Source organism: Cricetulus griseus, chromosome 2 (assembly GCF_003668045.3).
Source record: "Cricetulus griseus strain 17A/GY chromosome 2, alternate assembly CriGri-PICRH-1.0, whole genome shotgun sequence".
In the NCBI taxonomy this organism is placed as follows: domain Eukaryota; kingdom Metazoa; phylum Chordata; class Mammalia; order Rodentia; family Cricetidae; genus Cricetulus; species Cricetulus griseus.
This window is the reverse complement of record NC_048595.1, coordinates 2,069,213-2,089,212: the sequence shown is the minus strand read 5'-3', so window position 1 is coordinate 2,089,212 and position 20,000 is coordinate 2,069,213. Positions and strand designations below refer to the sequence as shown.

Here is a 20,000-nt window from a genome sequence, read left to right as displayed (position 1 = left end):
GCTGCTCTGCTTTACAGGAACTTCCCCCACCCCTGTGTGTGCTCCAGCCCTGGGGGGGGGGCGTAGCAGAACTCTGAGTTCCACCCTGTGAATTCTTGGATATAGCAGTTATTGTGTGTGCTTCATAAAACCAGAATGACATTTCCTGCCTCCAGGGAGTTCAGGGGTCCCTTTGGGTCAAGGTTATGGGCCTTACATAGGTCTCTTGGTTGTATGGGATGGGATACTCTGACCCCTCCTCAGCCAGAATTGGAAAATCAGAGCATGGGCTCTTAGCCTGTAGATAAAGCTCAAATCTGTCTGTGGCTAGGTCACCCAGTGACAGGTTGGGTCTGACCTTGTGTGGCTAAGGCTCTGGTCTGGTTCTAGGGTTGTAGGTCTAGTGTACCAATTGCAGACCTGGAGTGGATGGGCCAAACTGTTCGCCAGGTGGAGATAGGGGACACTTTTTGAGTCCTGTGAACAGCGTGAGTACACACTTGTATGACAGCTGTCTTCTTGACAGATGGGTTCATCCTGCCCAGGTCAAGCCACCCTGCAGATAACTCCCCTTAGAGTCATGCAGCGTAGCCTTGACTGTGACCCCAGGGAGAGTTGTGGTCACAGCAGGTGTCTGGCCTGAGAGCCAGTGTCCTGAGAAGGTTCTAGTCTGCCCTGTGGGGGTTGCACCATCTTTCCTAAGAGACTCAGCTCTTGGGGCCTCCCACAGTTCCCAGGTCCTCCTATAGCCAGTATGATAACCAAAGTCTTGATTCTGACCGTCTTGGGCCTGGGTTAGGGAGGACCCTGGGGTTGTGGTGGCTCCTGAATTTGGTCTGTGAAGATTTACTCGAGTGGTCCGTCTAGGTCTTCTCATTGTATGCTTCTGCATCTAGGGTGCGAGAAGGAAGGGACCACAGAGGTCTGAGGGTCACCACAGTCCTCCCACAGCGTGGAGGTGAAGCCAGCTCAGAACTCTTGCCCACAGGACCCCCTGCCCAGCTTCTGAGCATCCACCAAAGCACCATCAAATGTGACGTGCTGGCACGTGTGGGTGTTCGGGTGTCCAGGACTGTGAGTCCTGCCCAGCTCTGACCTTCATGTGGGTACAGGCAGTTGGCCTTGGCTCCAGGAAACCCCAGTATCCTACAGATACTGGGAGCAGCTTGGGGACATTCCGAGGGGTGGCTTGGTGGCTACCCAAATGGGTGGGTGATCTCTTTTGAATGGACCTGGGTGAATGAATGTCCCATTGCTGAGCCTTGGCTGTAGTTCTGAGAAGTGGTATTTGGTCCTGCTTTAAGGGAAGTAGGTAGGAAAGGCTCAGCAGAGCTTGGGGTTCTGCCTATCCTATCTGTACTCTGAGGAAGCATGAGCAAGCCAAGGGGTATGGATCAGCAGCCCCCCAGCCAGTGAACTGGAATCCAATATCCCTAGCTGATCTCAGAGCCCCTGGCTTTAGGACAGAGGTTTGGAAGATGTGATCGATTTTACAGTCTTCATAGGGAGAGGTTGGCCATGATTCCCCAAGGGTCCTGTGTACCATTACAAGGGTCCTCTTTGGAAGAATGGAAACTAGGCACGGTGAAGAAGTGAATGTGTCCTAGGAGGCAGAGGTTGGAGTGGTGTGTGTGTGTGTGTGTGTGTGTGTGTGTGTGTGTGTGTGTGTGTGTGTGTGCGCCTGAGATTCTGGAGGAAGTATAAGACTCCCTGGCCCATGCCCTGACTTGGCTCAGTAATGGAGTATGGGCTCATTGACCGTTAGAGCTCAGAGAGAACAAAGTCACTTTGTGCTACCTGGTTAGTGGTATTCTGGAAAAAAATTAATTTTATTTATATGAGTGCTTTGCCTGCATATATGTGTGTGTGCTTGGTGCCTGTGGAGGACAGAAGAGGGTGTTGGATTGATTCCCTGTAACTGGAGTTATAGACCATGTGGGTGCTGAGACCCAAACTCTGCAAGACTAGCCAGTGCTCTTAAAAACTGAGCCACTTCTGGAGCCCTGGTTGGTGGCGCTTTGAGGCAATAGTGACGGGGACTACCCCTCTAACTCCAGGAAACCTTGAAGCCCCCATCTGACCCCAGGTCATTACCAACCCCTGGTCCAGTCCGGGCTGTAGGCCGTCTCAGCTCTGCCTGACAACGGTTGCCAGGCTCCCGTGACCTTGCACATCTCCTCCAATCTGGCTGGGCTAACTCCCCAGACCCTGCCTCACCCCTGCTCTCTTACCTTCCACAGATGGCTACCACTGAGAGCAGCCTTTCTTGTCACTGGCTGAACATCACTGCTAACCACGCAGTCACTGTCATTGTCATTTCCCGTATCTTCAAGGCTGGCATAGATCCCCACTGTCTTCCTAAAAAAGATCTGCTTCCATGTCCCTGAGGCCAGACACCTGCCACGGCATTTGGCAGGGTGCACAGGAAGGGGAGGCATGGCGGCTTCCTGGGGAGAGGTGCGGGGGCACGTGGGTGCTCAGCTCCACCTAAGCAAGCAACACCCTCACCCAAACAACACCCCGGAGCTTGTTCAGCCTGGAGAGCTGAGCGGGCATGTTGGCCCTGCAGAGCAAGCTTACACAGAGGTTCCCAATTGTCCCACTGCCCCTGGGGTAAGGAGGGGCCCGTCCGGGCTCTGAAGGGGAACATTCCTAGGGAGGAACATTCCTGGGGAGGTAGAAAAGAGGCCCAGCCAGTGCAACTTGCCCAGATCAGAGTCTCCTGGAGTGTTGCTGGCTGAAGGGATGTCCCTGGGATTGTCTCTCAGTCTGGCACAGCAAAATGAGGGGCTGCCCCCCCAGGGGAGGTGTCTCTCCAGACCCCCCAGGCTCAGGTTCTTTCTGAAGCCCCTTGAACCTGCAGCCCCTCGCCTTTCCTCTGGGGCTGGGGGTGGCTGACTGTAGGCCAGCTGGTTTGCATCAGCTCTTGGCTGAGACTCAGGGAGCAGCCTCGGCCTGTCTGGGTGACACCTGGCTGGCTATAGGAAGAGGGGATTCTTGGCCTCATAAATCCTGGCTCCTGACAGGCAGCCTGAGGGTAGACATGATCAGGTAGAACCGTCCCCACAGGCCCGTGGTTGAGGCCCTGGCTGTCTCCATTATACCCATGTTCTGCACAGCAGTGCCTCTTGATCTGGGAAGCTCTTCTTCATAGGCTTGTGTGTGTGCGTGTGTGGTGTGTGTGGTGTGGTGTGTGTGTGTGTGTGTGTGTGTGTGTGTGTGTGTGGTGTGGTAGTTGGGGGTGCATCCTTGGGCTGAGGCCTCCCTTTTTCTGCTCCTCCTGGAGATTTCTAGGATTGATATCCCCAGAGCTCAGTTTTGAGGTCACCAGGTCATCAGCTGTGGTCTAGTGAGAGTAGCCAAGGGCCGGTCTAGGTCCTTCAGGAAGGTCCCATAGGCTCTATAAGTCTCTTGCTCTAGGTGAGAGGGCTGGTGACCCTAGTCTCAAGGCCTTGGGAGTCCAGCAGGAGGCAGGTGGGTCCTCCTGTGTCCTTCAGCCCAGTTAGGTGGGCCCTGCTGCTAGTCCTTAGGGCTGGCTGGGCACCAGTCCTTGGGCCAAGCCTGAGCTGTGAGGAGGATGGGCCTGGGGGCCATCCACTGGCTGAGCCTTGAGGGACATAGCCCCATGGGTGGGGGATTGTTGGATATTGCCTCCAGCTGTGCGGCTGCCTGTCCATCATGCTACTCCCCCCACACTGTGGCTCCTATTTTCTTGGGCATCTCCTAGGTCTTCTTTTCAGGTTCCCCTGCTCTTCCTGGGCTCTAGTCTAGACAGACCCTAGTCACATTGCAGTTCTGGTCCCAGCCCCAGATGCTTTAATGCTATCATGTCCTCACAGCCCTCTGGGTCCTGGTCACTAGTTTTCTCCGCAGAACCTAGAGCTTGGAGAAGACAGCTGCCTGGGGTAGGGGCAGATGATGCCAGGATCATAGGCACCATTGTGGCCAGGCTTGGATTCATGTTTCATCCTGATATGGCTGGGGGCAGGGTGCTAATCAGGCTGTGTCCCCAATGGTGAAGTGGGGTGCCAAGGACGGAGTTACCGTACCACCGATGCAGAGGGAGGTTCCTGAGTCGTAACCTGATGGTGATGGCCACAGCTTGCAGCCCAGTGCAGACTGGGGGCTTGTTACTGCCCCAGCACTTGGCCCTTGGGATTCACATCTAGTGTGGAGTGGGGTAGCTCATAAGTACCAGTTTCCAGATAATGACCATGGCAGGGACTCTCTCCAGACAGCTGCTTCTCCCAGTGGGGCAGTGAGACACAGCCCCCCCTTGTCCCCAGTCCTGGCCTCTGCCCCTTTCCAGTGCCTCTCATGGTCTCCTGTACAGGATATCATGTGAAGGTTGCCTTCACCCTGTGGGGTTGCGGTGGGGGTATGTGTGGTGTAAGGAGAGGCCGCAGTGTCCTGTCCTTCCTTGGTGGGCTGTTTGCTGAAGGCCCCTCTGGGCTGGAACGACAGGTTGAAGCCATCCTTGACAGGAGGAGAGGAAGGCTGGGGATCCTGGAGACAGACAGACATCCCTGGGGGAGGATTCCAAACTGACTTGCCAGAGGTCCATCTATCAGGCAGCTGCCATAGGGGCCTGAGGGACGTGTAGATGCAGACCAACGCAGTGCCTGGTCCTGTACTGTTGTTAGTGTTTTTGCTAGGATCGCTTCTCCAGGGGGAGGGGAGTCTCCCTCACATCACACCTCCTCCTGGCCCTCCTTATGGCCCTGTCACTTCCAGCAGCCTCCATTCTAGATGATTAATGACGGTCAAGTGGGCCAAGCATGCAGTGTGTCCCCCAGGGTCAGACAGCCTTGGCTGTTTGTCTGTGCTTCCTAGAACTAAGCTCTGTCCTCTGCAGTGGGCCCCTCTAGAATCCCCACAGCATCTCACCGTATTGGGGGCTTTGCCCAGGTCTGGCAGTACTGAATCTGAGAGGTGGCTGCCACATCCTTGGGCTTTGCTTGATGGAGCTGCTGTGTGTGACAATGCTGCAAACTGTGTCACTCCTGAGGTCCTGGCTGGCAGTCGATCTGAGAGCCCCACTGACGTGCCCCTTAGCGTCTTACCCTGATGGATACACAGGTGAGGGTGTGCCAGCCTTGTCAGGCTGAGCACCGAGATGCTGAGGTGTCTTAGTGGCTTGGTGCTCATCTGCGTGTGGTCACTGTCCTGGGGCCCAGAAGCAATGGGGCACACCTAGTGTGAAGAACATTCCCTTTTCTGTTTAAACGGAGGTGGACTTCACGTTATGAGAATCAACCCTTTGGGCTCAGGTTCCAGTGGCGCCTGTCACGTTCCTGGTGCTGTGAGACCATCGCCTCTCACCCTCCAGTGCTTTTTGTCACCTTGGTGGAGGGCCCTGTCCTCAGTGGTGGCTTGCATGCAGCACCAGCTTGTGTTTTGTGTGTTGTGACCTGTCCCGTGCTAATAGTATGGCACAGTTGTGTGTTGCCCCTGGGACTGGCTCCTTTCACTTCTCACAACCTGGGAACCCGTAGGGCTGCTCTGAGGACTGACACTGGCATGGGGACAGCAGAGCGATGCAAAGAGGGATATGAAGGTTTTCCCTGGGGGTGTCCTAGTGAACCATTTCGGGGACATCTAGTGGACCATGGGGTTGCCCTAGTGAGCTGTGGAGGTGTCTTAGTGAGCCGTCAGGAGTGGGGGGAACTGTAGGGACATTCTGTTGAGCCGTGAGTGGATTCCAAGGGGGCCAAGGTCCAGGTTTTTTTTTTTTTTTTTTTTTTTTTTTTTTAAAGGAATGTGAGGGTTGCATATATTGTTTTGAAATGACAATCCTTAGCCATCAGAATCAATATCTGCCAAGATGCCAAGACTGCAAGCTACTTGGTGGCCCTCTGTGCTAGGAGCGAGGCCTGCCTCCAGTGGATTCAGCCAGGAGGGTTCTTGATGTAGGTCACCGCGTGTGCCTGCATGCCAATGTCACAGCCTCCCAGCCATATTGATTTGAGAGGGTTTCATGAAAGCTCCTTCCCAAAGCATGGAAGATCCTGTGTTTGCAGCCAGCACTTCCGATAACCAGGACACAGTCACAAGTGCTGTGGAGGGCAGGGCAGACCTCAAAGGGCATGCAGGGATGGAGCAGTTTACACATGTGTGATGGGGCCCGCTACTGAGCAGTTTACTAAGAACTTGAAATGTAGCATTGGGGGGAACCTTCCTTAGCCATCCCCGCCTCTGACATGCCTCCATCACTTCCCAGATGGCCAACTGGCCCTGGCTATGTGCATAGCAGGGTGCTCGGCTGGGGGACCTGCCCACACTGCCCCGCTGTCCTGCTTCCTGGTTGTAACAAAGATTGTTAGAGCCTGGGAGGGAAATTAGGGGTGAATGTTCTGGCTTCAGTCCTGGAGTTCTTATGTGTGGAATTTATGTAGTGTTTGCTGTTTTCCGTGGCCCCCATGGGCTGGAGACAGAGGAGCCCTGAGATGGGTAGCCGATCAGATCTTCTCTGAGGATTACATACACAGTTGCGCATGATCCCCCAGGGCAGATGGTGAGGGCTGTGTGGACTGAGAGCAGGGCTCAGGCTAGCCCAGCAGTGAAGGGAGTGACTCAGGGGTTCCCGGGATAGGGGCCTGCTATGATGACAGGGCAGCAAGTGTCTATCTGGGGTACCAGGCACTGTGACCCTCATTGTTGTGCCAAGCTCAGGGTTTCTCCTGTAGACATGCCCCTTGAGGCTCTGAGCTGCCATGGACATTCTCACCCTGGTGCCCATTTGACCAAGCGTCTGGTCTTGTGAGGGTCACTAACCTGGACCCAGAGCCCATACAGTACTATGAGAGAACCTTGGTGCGTGACCCTGACCTGTGAGTCCCCACTGGCCTCCTCTCCAGCTTCCCACACAGTGGTCTATACGACAGGACAGGCCTAGAAGCTGTGTCGTGTCTCATATCCTGGCCCGCCTGCCTGGCTTCGTTGCTGTCTCGTCAGGCCAGCAGACAGGGGACCCTAAGCACCCCAGCCATGACCTCTGCTGAGACTCTGTGTAACTCCCCAGGAATTCCTAGGAAATTCCCACTGTAGACTTTGCAGGGCTGGTGGCTACATTCCAAGATTCCAGAGGCAGCTGGCCAGTGTCCTTTGGCCACCACTATTCTCATGGGCCTGCGGGTATCTCTGAGGCCTTAGCTTAGAGGTGGGAGGTTTTTCTAAAGGCCCTCCTGAGGGGATGTGAAGAGATACCAGGGTCACTGGGCGTGCATCGGGTCAGCTCAGACCTGAGTGCCTACACCTGGTTCTGTCTACTAGGTAGTAACTGGGCAAGGTTTGACTTCTCCCTCCCAGCAACTGCATATGGCAGGTAAAGGCTTATCCATGTGTGCCTGTGACACAAATTAAAAAAAGGCCCAGAGACTGATATTGGGGTTCAAGCTTCAAGCTGAAGATCAGAAAAGCAAAGCAACTGGCCACTAGCTTCTTACCTCTACCTCAGTCTGGATGGGCTGGTCCTGTCTCCACGAGCTCACACCAAGCCTCAGACTGTACCCTTTTCTCAGCGTGGCTGGAGAAGGAACGCCTCCCTGAGACCTTGCTTCTGTCTTATATACTTCCCTAATGTTGGGGTTAAAAGGTGTGAGCTATAATTCTCTTTTAGACTGATTCACTCTTGAGTAGATTTGGGTGGCCTTGACTCACAGAGATCCGTCTACCTCTTGATTCTGAGTCCTAGGATTAAGGGTGTGTTCCACCACTTCCTAGCTTCTGGCTGCTGGGATGAAAGGTGTGTGCCCGGCTTCTATGGCTTGTGGCTGACTTTGCTTTCTGAATCCTCAGGCAAGCTTTAATAAATCATAAATAGTTTATCATCACAGTGCCTGTGGCATGTTGGGGTACCCTTGCCCCGAGCCTACAGGGGGAAGAGCCTCAGCCTTTGTGGGTTAGTGGTTGTGGGGACACTGAAGGAGCCTCCCTGGACTTAACTGAAGCAGTCTGACCAGGTGGGTGGACAGAGACACTAGAAACTGACCCTACACATGATGTGGCAAGAAAAGCAGAACACTTGTGAGGTGTTCTAACACCCCCGCACCCCCTCAGAGCCCACTTGTGAGGTGTTCTAACACCCCGCACCCCCTCAGAGCCCTGGTCCCTTCCGTCCCAGGCTAGCCAGATTGCGTGGCAGTTGAAGCGCTATTGCTCCTGGGTAAGACTGAACCCAGACAGGAGTCCTCATCTCAGCTGGCCACGGGCCTACTCAGAGTAGCTGCCCGTGCTCTGTACTCGTGAGAGCTGGCAGAGAAAAAGGAGTCGCAGGCTCAGGACCTGTGGTATGGATCCTGCCACTTGGCTCTGTGCTCATTGCCTTCCCTAACCTGACACAGCTCCATCTGACCATAGGGGCATAAAGGGAGACCAGAGCTGTCATCGTGGGACCAGGGTGTTGAGTCCATTGGCAAGGTCCTGGCAGCTGTGGAGAGGGGGGTCCCCTAGCTTCAGAGCAAAGGGAGGCTGGTTTCTTTGGGAAGCCTGACGCCACACAGGTGGTCCACCAGAGCACACAGGGTGCTCTGAGGCTGACACCACTGGTGACAGCTGCTCCTAAAGGTCAGATCCTCTTCAGACGAGATGCTCAGGTAGCGTCCCGTAGACCCGTTGCAGTGGATGCTAGGGAGAAGACAGGAGGATGGCAGTGTGGCTCTTGGTCTGTTTATTGGGTCCCTTTTTTGGAGCCTGTCCTCTCAGCTAACACCCCCTACCCCTTGGGGATGCTGAGTTTCCACGGCTAAATGCTTATCTGCCTTTCTTGCCACAGATGTAGACGAGTGTGCCAATGCCAACGGGGGCTGTGAAGGCCCTTGCTGCAACACCGTGGGTGGTTTTTACTGCGGCTGTCCACCGGGCTACCAGCTGCAGGGTGATGGCAAAACCTGCCAAGGTAGGACCTGTCTGTTGCTCTGCTCTGGGGAGGGGTGGTGGAAGCCAGGGGCAAGCCCAAGCTTAGTACTAGGTGCTAAGTCCCCCATGGAGGAGGGGCCACATCCCTGTGGATGCCAGGCGACACTGATAGGAACCTCGCCTGTCAAGGACTGTCAGAGGCTTGGGGCTGGAAGCAACTTGCCAGATCTGTAGCTCCGCCCCAGCACAGTGCTGGTAGGCTGCCAGCAAAATCAAGACCAGACAAAAGGCAATCCTGGGGAGACACAGGGAACAGAGAGGGGAGGAGGACAGAGGGGGAGGCAGAAGGGTGGAGGAGGCCCTGCTGTCCCCAGCCCCTCATTCTCTGGCTGCCCTGACATCTGAACCCGGGGCTGGTTTGAACAGCTGAGTCTCTTGGAGTGTTTGGGGCCATCAGTGGTCAGGGTTCTAGGTCGGGGTCAACAGCCTGTCTCTGCTCTCTGTATCAGACGGTCACTGTCATCTTTTGCCCTAGAATGTCCTCAGTTAAGTGTCACACTGTATCCAGCCATCCAACTACCCATCTGTGAACCATCTGCCCACAAGTGGGGGCCTAGCCTGCTGGACTTGGGGTGGGGAGAGGCACTGAGATGGGGTATCCACTCTGTGTGAGACATTCTAGAAGAACGGATTCCCATGCTCTCCTTCCTAACTTGTTCTTATGGCCAGCAGGAGGTTGGAGGGGGTGGGAATATTGCTGTGACTAGGGTTATGCCCCATCTGTGTGGCAGTCCTAGGCCTGTACCTCCATGTGTCTAGCCTAAAGGGAAACATGGGTTTGGGGCTGAAGGTCTAGTGTCCCAGGAGGGCAGTGCAGACCAGGGTTAATGACTAACCCTGTGTCCCCATGCCTGTGCAGTAAATCCCTGATGGTGCCCTCAGCTGAGATCTCTGCTTGCAGGTTCACTTGGTGCTCCACCCAGGACTTCTTGCCAGCAAAGATTCTGGGCTTGGGTTGGCACCAGCGTTAGAGATGGCTCATGATTTGAGCTGGCTTCATAAGTCAATTCTAGGGAGCAGCTTGCCCCACCCCGTTCTTGTATCTCTGTGACATGGCTATACATAAGTGTGCAAGACCTTCAGTGGTCCAGAGTCCCCCACTGTGACCTATAGATGCGTCCTAGGGAGACTGACTGGTCCCCGTCAGTCACAGAGCCTAGAGAGCCTCCTTCATCACTGTAAGCCTGGGGCATCTCCTTCTGAAAGGAGGGCGTGCTCGCTAAGCTGGTTTAAGAAGCAAACTGAAGGACATGGTTCAGACCTGGCCCTGGACAGCTTGCTGTGAGCCAGTTCATCTAATCAAGTGCTGGTTGTCCCCTCCCCCAAGTGCCACCTGCCCTGCAGCACCCTTTCCATGGCTGTTTCTTCCTCTCCCAAGAGGGAATCGGCTCCCCAGCCCCATGGCTTCGTAGATGGGGCTGGCCTGAGGTGGTTGTCCACTGCCCCCAGAGTGTCACCTTACCCGACTGGGAGTCTGGAAATCCCCACTCTTCAGTGGTGTACAGAACGCCAGGCCAAGGGCTCTGCTGGGCAGGGAAGATCCCAGCACTCCTCTGCTCTGGTTGTCCTTCTGGAGTGTATGGCAGTCATCCATATGGCTGGCCACTGCCTGGTGTGATCGAGCAGTCACTCGTGCTGGCATCTGTACCTATCCGGCAGCTCTTACACAAGGGTAGATACCCAGAGTGCCCTCTGTCTTCGGGGTAGGCCGTAATGCGCCAGGCATAGGGTCCCTTTGGAGCCTGTAGGGAAGGCCCAGCACAGCCATGAAGACTCCCCACAAGTCCCTGACATGGACATCAGACTGTGGGCCAAAGATTTCAGCAGGATGAAATGGTGCCACCCAGGGTTCTCTCTGTCTAGCCATCCTGCTCTAGATTTTGGTTAGTTGCTTTGGTGGTGATGCAATGGGTCACAGACCTTGCCTCTGTGAACCCCATAGTTCTTACAGCCTAGGAGAGTGGGGTGGAAACTCTACCATGGGGTTCCAGGCAGGTATGTGTTAAGCCATGATGGAAGAATGACCCCCAAAGACCTGCAGAGCCCTAGAGAAAGAATTACTACCTTCATCCTGTTTACATCTGTCCAGTCTGGGTATGTTTTGGGGAGGGGGTGCTCCCATCCTCCTCTTCCTCCTCCCAGAAGCTGGCATTTGTAGTGGTGTGTGCCCTGGAACAGGTGTCAAGTTGCATTGATGCCCATCCAAGTGGGACATGAACTTTTGGGAACTTAGCTCAGTGCCAGCAAGCCAACCAGGCCAGCCTCTACTTATGTGCCCTAGGTATGAGGTAGAAAGAAGGCAGAGAGGGTGATGACCCAAGGCCAAAGCTGGCCATCCTTGGATGCTGCTGGACTTGGGCCTTGCTTATGCTGGGCAAGCACTCTACCACTAAGCTATACCCTGAGCCCTCTTTGAGACAGGGTCTGACTAAATTTCCCAGGCTCTTTTGGATCTCACTCTGTGGCCCAGGCAGGCCTAGAACTTGAGATCTTCCTACCTCAGCCTCCTGAGTATCTGGGGTTGCAGGCCTGTGCCTCCAAACCTGCTTCTGTTCCTTTAAGAGACATTGGAGTCTCTGTTTGGGGTCCCTAAGGATAGACCAGGTCCTTGCCTTCTTTCTGGCAGAGGTGGGTAGAGGCAGGGACATGACCAGATGGCAGACGATGGGTTGGCCTAAGACCTTGCATTCCAGCTGCACTGGTCTTTTCTCTCTTTCCTGTCTCTTCCCTGCCCCCCCCCCCCCCGCCACCCGCACTCCATGGGGTTCATGCCCCAGCTCTGCAAGTTTGAGATGATTAGAGTTCTAAGTCACCTCATGGCCAAGGGGCCTCAGCTGAGAGCCAGGAGCCTGCTGTGTTCTCTGTGTTCCCTGCCAGCCCAGCCTCCTCTGGCAAGTAAGTGAGGCAGCATAGCTCGTGGGGCGCAGGCTGCCTGCGTGTGTGAGCACAGGCTGTAGGAAATGAAGACATCCCAGGAGAGAAGGACGGCCTTGCTTGCTCACACGGGGAGGTGTGTGCAGAGTTGATGGTGGGGTGAGCCCAGAAACCGCTGTGAGTGATGAATAGTTGCTGTAAAACTGAGTACTGGCATGGGAGTCTGGCCGGAGGTGTCTTGGCCTCGGCCCCGAGACCTGGTCCAGGCTGGCGTATGTCATGTTTTGGAAGGCTCTGCTGGGGCCAGGGCTGAGTCCATTCAGCTGGACTGGGGTAACCAGAGCAACATTAGCCACTGCTTATGCCATGCTGGGTGGGAACTGGCCTCTGCTCTGGACAAGCCCTGAATAGGTAGGCCCAGGCCCGTGTGTGAAAGGCCTGTCAGGCTCCTTGGTGATACCCATTTTATTTGTTTAGTGTGTGTATGCATGTGTGCATGTTTGTGTATGTGCTTGCGTGTATGTGTGTGTGCGTACTCTCATGTGTGGTGTGTGTGTGTGTGTGAGAGAGAGAGAGAGAGAGAGAGAGAGAGAGAGAGAGGGAGAGAGATCCCGTGGTGTTCCTTAGATGCTCCCACCTTCTTTTTTGAGACAGGGTCTCTCATTGGTCTGGAACTCACCAAGTAGGCCAGCAGTCACTAAGCCCCAGGCGTCCCACAGTCTCCCCCTTTCCAGATCTGGGACTATGAGAGGTACATGCCACCACACCTGGCCTTGACGCTGAGGAGGCAAACTGACTGAATCATCTTTCTCATCCCCAACAAAGCTCCTTTCTGTACCTTCCAGGGCCCTGAACTCATCTCTGCTTCCACTAAGTGTCCATAGCAAAGTCATTCCAGGGCTCGCCTTTGATGTCATGAGGGTGGAGCTTGGACTTAGGCCCCCACTAAGGTGTGTGTCTGAGCAATAAAGAGGATGGATAGGATTCTCAGCTCCTGAGTCATTAGAGGACTCAGAGGAAATGGTTGGAGGCTGAGGCCTGCATCATTCTAGCAGACTGCTGGTCCCCAGGCCAGCGTTAGAGGCAGAGCGTGGACGGAGAGCTTTTGTCCTGGACCATCACCTCCCCTGTCTTCCTTTTTCCTGGGTCCTGATGGATGGGGGCAGGTCCTATATCAGGCCTGGGGCTTCTGGCAAGTTCAGGCAAGCTCCAAAGCCATAGTTTCCCTTCCCTTGCTTCCTGCCTTGGCTGCCCTCTGGCTTGGAGTTCATTTCTTTTTTCTTTCTTTTTTTTTTTTTTTTCAGACAGCCCTGGCTGTCCTAGAACTCCTCCCTGAGAGTTCTCCTCCTGCTTCTGCCTCCCAAATGCTGGGACTAAAGGGTGTGCCACCATTACCTGGTGGAATTCAATGCTGGGACTAAAGGGTGTGCCACCATTACCTGGTGGAATTCAATGCTGGGACTAAAGGGTGTGCCACCATTACCTGGTGGAATTCATTCCTTAAACGTCCCCATCTATAAGATAGGTCCAGTCCTTACATTAAACTGAGCAAATGGCCTGAAGGCTCTTGTGATGTTGAACCAGGGGGAGTTACCTTATTTTGAGAAGTTAGTGCTGTCAGGCGGTGGCCAGGGCTTCTCATGGCACGGGGTGGGGGTGGGGGCAGCCGTGGGGAGGTGAGGCTTGGGATCCCTTCCTGATTCAGGTCTACAGGCCTGCCCTGCTATGCAGGGTAGGGCTTTGCAAGAGAAGCCCCAGCTGAATCCACTCCTGCCAGGAGATAAAGGAGGAGACTGAGAAAGGGAGTGACCCCTGGTGCCCAGGACAGGGGCTGGGCGGAGCTTTCTCTGGGGAAATGGACCACTCTTCCTTCAGGAGGCTTGGCCTGCTATCTCAGTCCCTTCTCTCCCCCTCAGCTGTAGGGGTTTAAGGGTAAACTGGGATCACCATGGAATGTTCATGAGAAGCCTTCACGGACACTACGTCATTGTCCCCAAGGAGGCTCCCCCAAACCAGGGTTCCCAAGAAGTCGGTCTCACCCACTGTCAGCTGTCACAGTGACTCCAGTCCCATCTCTGTCACACCCACCAATGCAGCCTTGTTGCCTGAGAGCCCTGCCAGGTCCTCTCTGTCCCTAGGGAGAGGAAGGAACGTGGGAAGTGAATTTGAGTTGCAGTTCTGATTAGGAAAGAACTGACAGCAGCTGACCCAGGCCAGCTGTACTTGTCCACAGGGAGGGCCAGTGGTGCTACTTTAGATCCCTGTTCTTGTGCCTGGCACCCGAGGTGGCCGTATTGTCTGCACCCCGTTTACGGTAGAGTCTTCGCAGACCCTCTTGCTATGCAGTGAAGGGAAGCCGCATTTCTATGGAGTCTCCCCAAAGTCTTTAGTGCCTGTGGATTTTGTACTCCTTGGGGTAGCCTGGCCTCAGTGGACAGGAAGAACAGTCACTAAGATGCCCGCTATGCTCTTGGCACTCACAGGTACCACGTGGGGCAGCGCTGGGCCACTGCTGACCCAGGCCCGTCTCTTCCCCTTGGCTGTAGGGATTTAAAGGTAGAGCTGGGATTGTTACGGCTGGTCCTGAGAAGCCTATGGGCTCCAGTCCTTTGTGGACACCATGTCATCATCCTCAAGGAGACAGACATGCAAGGGACACCTCCCAAGCCTCACACACCGTTAAAGTGCTGGGCTAGAGGACACACAGGGGTAGCAGTGGCTGCAAGAATCCCAAGCAGGGATGGTGATGCCAGGATTGGTAAAGTTCAAAGCTGCCTCAGGAGACCCACAGGGTCCTGGAGTCTGTTGTGATCTTGTTTAAGTTTAAAAATATATGTGCAGTATGAGACGTGAGACCGAGAGATACATTAACCATAGTTTATTATAGGTGGGAGAGGGGGGCAGGAAGGTAAGAGGAATGAGTAAGCAAGAGAAGAAGAGAGTAAGTGGGCAGGGGTCTGTCTTTAAAGGGGTCCTTTACACCTGCGCACAGACTTAGTTCCCATGGAACCCTGGGCTGACCAGGGTACTGCCTGAGTGGGTTCTGCCAGGTAACAGGGCCAGGCCAGCATAATGCCTGAATCTTTCACCATCCTCAGATGCTTGCATGGCTTCTGCTCCCTCTGAACCCTCTCCATTCTGTCAGGGCCTTTGGGACATGGGGGAGGTCTGTTGGTCTGGTCAGCAGTACCCGGCATGTAGCTGGCATTTGTGTCTATGGATGTCCTCTGTGAACTTGGATGGTCAGTTTAATCTGCAATGTGGCAACACAAAGGGAGGTGGTTGTAAGAAAACTTAAGGTGAGCCTGTGGCTCCAGCCATCCTCTAAGGAAGACCCGAGTGCCATCTATGAGGAAAAGGGCCTCACTGGATGCCATTTCTGCCAGCTTCTGTCCTGGCTCACTCTCTGTTCAGTGAGTTCCTGCTGTTGATCCTGTACCAAATGACACACTTAGTTTAGCAGTGAGAGCTTCAGGATGTGGCCACACACACCTGTGGGCCCTAGAGCTAGGCATGCACCTGGATCCTGGGTCATAGACTCATAGTCTTTCTGCCAGGGCCAGAACTGGGGCTTTCCCAGTCCAGTGTCCTCTGGATATGGCAAGGAAACCCAACTACAAATGCGATCCTTCCAGGCCAGTGGCAGGATTTCCAGAGACGTCCATGGCCAAGGCCTTCCTCCCTCAGAGGTGCTGAGCGTTGAAAGTTCTAATTTCCCATTGCTGGCACACACTTATTCCCCTAGTGAGCAAACTGGCAGGTAGACTTTTGGTTGAAGCCAAGGCAGGAAAGTAACAGCCTTCATGGTCAATACATTGCTGGTGCAATGGCAACAACACGGAGGTTTGTCCCACCTTCCCAAAGTCAAGAGCACCAGGGCAGGTCTCCGGAGGACACCCCAGGATAGGCAGGTGTAGCCTCTGGTAAACACCAACAGCCCTCTTCTTGGCAGAAGTACCGTGGGCTCAGGCAGACCTGCAGGAAAGAGCTGGGCATGAGAGTCATGAAGGCCTAGGTCTGAGTCCCTGATTGCTGATGTAGAACAGCATGACTGGGGGTCCCTCAGCCCTGGGGCTGGGGCTGGGGCTGTGTTAGTGCACTTGCCTAATATACCCAAAGCCTTGGGTTCAATCCCCAGGGCTGCACGAATTTCATGGTGGCTTAAACCTACAGTCTTAGACTTGGGAGAGGATGCAGGGGGATCAGAAGTTCAAGGCCACCCTCTTCTACTTTTGAGGCCATCTTGGGGCTGTAGAGAATGCCTCCCAATGAATAAACAAGCAAACAGATAATAAGTAAACCAATGAAGCTGCATTGCCCAGCTAAGCCTATGGAAAGGAAGTAAACAGTAGAATGGTGGGCCCCAAAGTGTTCTAGGAATTCTAGCTAGTATCCCAGGGGAAGACAAGTCTCTGGGTTGAGAAAATGACCATCAGGTGATGTAGGAAAGATCTTGCCCTGATTCTGGAAGCTTCTGCACTGAACTAGGGGGCCTTCTGGGCTGGGGAAAGGGAAGCACCAGGCAGCCCTTCTCTTGTGTCCTCCTGGTACCTCAGCTGGACTTTATAGCTTTACTCCCTAGTGGTCTAGGTCGCTTCCCTGAGTAGACCAACAATTGGTGGATAGGGATGCTGAGGTACCATAAAGAGGGTCATGTCTTGTATGACCTAGAACAACTCATTTCCTTTATGTCTCCTGAAAGTGCATCCGTCAGGCCTTTCCTGGTTAGCAGATGGCAGATGGCCTGGTGGCAGGGCCTGGACCTGGTGGCCAGCTCCAGGGTGGTGAGGGCGGGGTGGGGTGGGACAGGTGAATCTCTACCCAGCCTCAGCAGTGTCTCTCCTCCACTTTGGTCCTCTGCCTGCATTCCCCCGCTGGAGCAATCTCTGCTTGTCCCATGGCCTCCTGATTGTTCCTGTGCAGCCATGCCTCCAGCCCTGTTTCTCTCAGTGCATTTGGTTTGAATCATGGCTGCACCTGCCACCCAGCCAGGGCCTCATGTGATACTTTCCCGGCCTCACTCTGTCTCTTCCCCAAGGCATCCTGAGAAGTGAGTCTAAGCCCAGATCACCCTCCAAGGCACACACACAATTCGTTCACTACCCCTACTTTAGACCCCGCTGGGCAGCTAGACTCCTAACTCCATTGAATCTTCAGACCCCAGAGTTCCATCCGAGAACCCTTTACAATTCTGGACAGTCAGTTTGGGGGGCAGCAGGAACAAGGGAAAGGTCTGTGATTGGCTGCTATGAGGGGACCCATGTACCCCTTAGGGCCAGTGTAGGGGTCTGAGGGCACAGGATATATATATGCTGAGAGCAGGGGAAACCTTGGTGAGTCAGAGATCACTGATGGACTCTTACACCAATGCAGACTGTTTCTTAGAGTCTGGGTACCATGTATTCCAGTGGCCTTAGGCATGACAACAGTTAGATACCTGTGGGTATTGGGGTGGGGCCAGCAGTATCTGGGACCTCCTGCGGGTGTCCTGCAGAAGTTGGCTGCCAACCTTTGCCTTGGCATCCGGCAGGTGGAGGGAGGAGTGACCATAGGGGCTGTTGGGCCATGGAGGTGACAGGTAGGCGTCCTGTTGATGCTCCCACAGTCTGCTGGTGCCTTCTGTCCTCCTGTGAGCCATGCTCTGGGATCCAGACACTCCCAACTTCACTGACTGGTAGCCAGGCCTCTTCTTCCTCCTTGCCTAGCAACTTTGCACCTACCTGCTCATATGCTCTGACAAGCTAATCTTGTATTCCTAAAAATGTCACTTCCAAAGGCCAGGTCAGGCCTACCTCAACCCAGGAAGCTTCCCTGGTCACTGATGTCAATTTGTCCCTTCTCCTCTGAGTGCAATGTGAGACTCAGGTGTCCATGGGTCCAGGGAGATGACTGACCTCCCCTAAGGTATGAATGTGTCCTTAACAGGGTGTCAATCATGCCCTGTGGTCTCATGTAACCATAAGGAGAGAGGACCCAACAACAGCCAGCCACTGAGAAACTGATGACACACACTGTGTGCACATGGTCTGAGGTCCTTGCATGGCCTTAGGTCTGGACTTTGTGGTGCCTCACTGGCATTATTCTGGCATTGGGGTCTCAGGTGCTTTGGGTGGTACACAGCCCTAGTGCCTCAGAGTTGGAGTGTTCCCTGGGATGTACAGCCTCTAGAAGAGGCCATGAGTCAAAACTGCTCCCCCAGGAGGCCCTCCATCTGCAAGGATAGGGGCCTCTCTTATTTCCACCTGGCCATGCCAGGAATGGCTGCAGGCAGGAAAGGCAGCTGGATTCATTCTCCTTCCTCGGCTTGGGTGAGGAGCAGAGACCGGTAATGGGTTTACCAGAAGCCTCACTCAGAATGATTCCAGGAGGCACAGCCAAGACCCTATGAGCTCTGAGGCCAGGCGGGGGCCCTGGTACATTCTGCTCCTGAAATAACCTCCACACAGCACAGTAGGAGAGGGCTTGGGAGGAATACTGTGGAGTCTGGGCTCTGTAGGGAAGTCTATATTTGGCTGCAGACTGCAGACTGACCTCCTCTGGGGGTGAAGGGTCAGAAACAGTCAGGAGGTGGATCTTCTGACTGGGAAGGTAAGAGCAGGTGGGGTTCTTTGCTTAGAGGCTGAGTTCCTCTTTCCCATGCAGGTTCCATCCCTGTTCTGGTTTATTTCTGTTGCTTTGACAAAATACCCTGATGAAAAGCATATTTGGCTGGACAGTAGTGGTGCATGTCTTTAATTCTAGGATTAAAGGGTATCCAAGAATGATCGATCCCAAGGCAGAGAGAGGGATGTGGATCTCTGTGAGTATCAGGCCAGCCTGGTCTATGGAGCAAGTTTTAGGACAGCCAGAGCTGTTACACAGAGACACCTTGTCTTGGAAAACAAAAACAAACAAACAAAACAACAAAGCAAACTTGGGGGAAAGGATTTATTTTAACTCACAATTCCAGGTTGCAGTCCTAGTGGCAGAGCTTCAGATCGCTGATTCCAACACATCCACAGTCAAGGGCAGAGAGAAATGATGCATGCATGCATACATACATACATACATACAAGCTTGTCTCAACTGTTTCTTCACTCATACAGTTCAGGTCCTGCTGTTTAGGAAATGGTGCCTCCTACACCAGGCTGAGTCTGCCGCCTTTGACTGACTCAATGAAGGCAGTCCTCCTGATGTCCCCATAGGCCAGTCTACACAGACGGTCCTTTACAGAGACTTATCCCAGCGGATTCTGGGTCGTGTTGACAAAGGTAACCATCTCGAGCCTCTGTCTGACCTTTCTCCCTGTAGCTGGAGATGCAGCTGCTCTGTCTGCCCCTTTGCTGGACCTGGAAGACCTTCCCTTCACCTCTCTTAAGGTCCATCTGGGACATGCCTGGACTGGCCAAGCACAGTGGGAGTGTGAAGATGCCTGTGGACATCATTGCCTATTTTACCATACACCTCTCCCCACCATGGGGTAGCTTAGGACCCCAGATTTAGATCTCAGTACTGTCTCTAAAGGTCACTGCCTCCTCCTTTCCTTTATACCCCTCCCCTGCCTGCTGTGGAGTCGGTTATTGCCTTCACCAGGTCTACACAAGCAGTTCCATCCAGGGCTGGCCCAATGGGATATTGCCAGGTGGGAACATGGGCAGGGTGGGGATGTCATCTCTTTGGAGTCATCTCTGAAGTCCTAGGAACCTGGACCAGGTGTTAAGTAGACCCCACACCCTCAGACATTATGCTTCTGTACCACCATACCTCATCCAGTGCCACTCTATATTCAGCCGGGGTGGCCTGGGTACTGCTCATTTCTTTGGGTCCCAGTAATATGTACTTAGGTGTTTGATACCCAAGCCTTAGTAAAGGATTCATGGAGAGGATATCCAAGAATGATGCTAGGAGATAGACCCTCAGAGCAGGAGCCCAGGGCCGGGGGAGGGGGGAGTCCCCCACTCTACTTTCTTAGCTCTTGGTGGCCCTGGGAGATGTCAATTCTACCCCAGTGCCTAGAGTCAGAGGGCCTCCTGGCTCTGAAGGAAGTAATGGTATTTGGGGGAGTCACTGTGGTATTGGGGGGGGGGAATCAGGACAGAGGAAACTAGTGGCTGCTTGCTTGGGGAGAGAGCTGGGCTGGCTGGAGGTGGGAGTGGTCCCTGTTGCTGACACAGACATTCCATAGGCAGAGCCACAGCGGGTTTGCATTGGGAAGGCATTTTCCAAACAGCATCCAGACCCCAAAGTCCTGT

General features: G+C 54.1%; 1 protein-coding gene across 1 annotated transcript in view; it reads left to right on the top strand.

The window, feature by feature from the left end:
* The window catches only part of Megf6 (multiple EGF like domains 6), a 99,731-nt gene that overhangs the window by 41,894 nt on the left and 37,837 nt on the right, over positions 1 to 20,000 (top strand). The window contains exon 4 of the mRNA XM_027398478.2: positions 8,753 to 8,875. Within this exon, the coding sequence (XP_027254279.1) occupies positions 8,753 to 8,875 (123 nt within the window). The remainder of the gene's footprint in view (positions 1 to 8,752; positions 8,876 to 20,000) is intronic.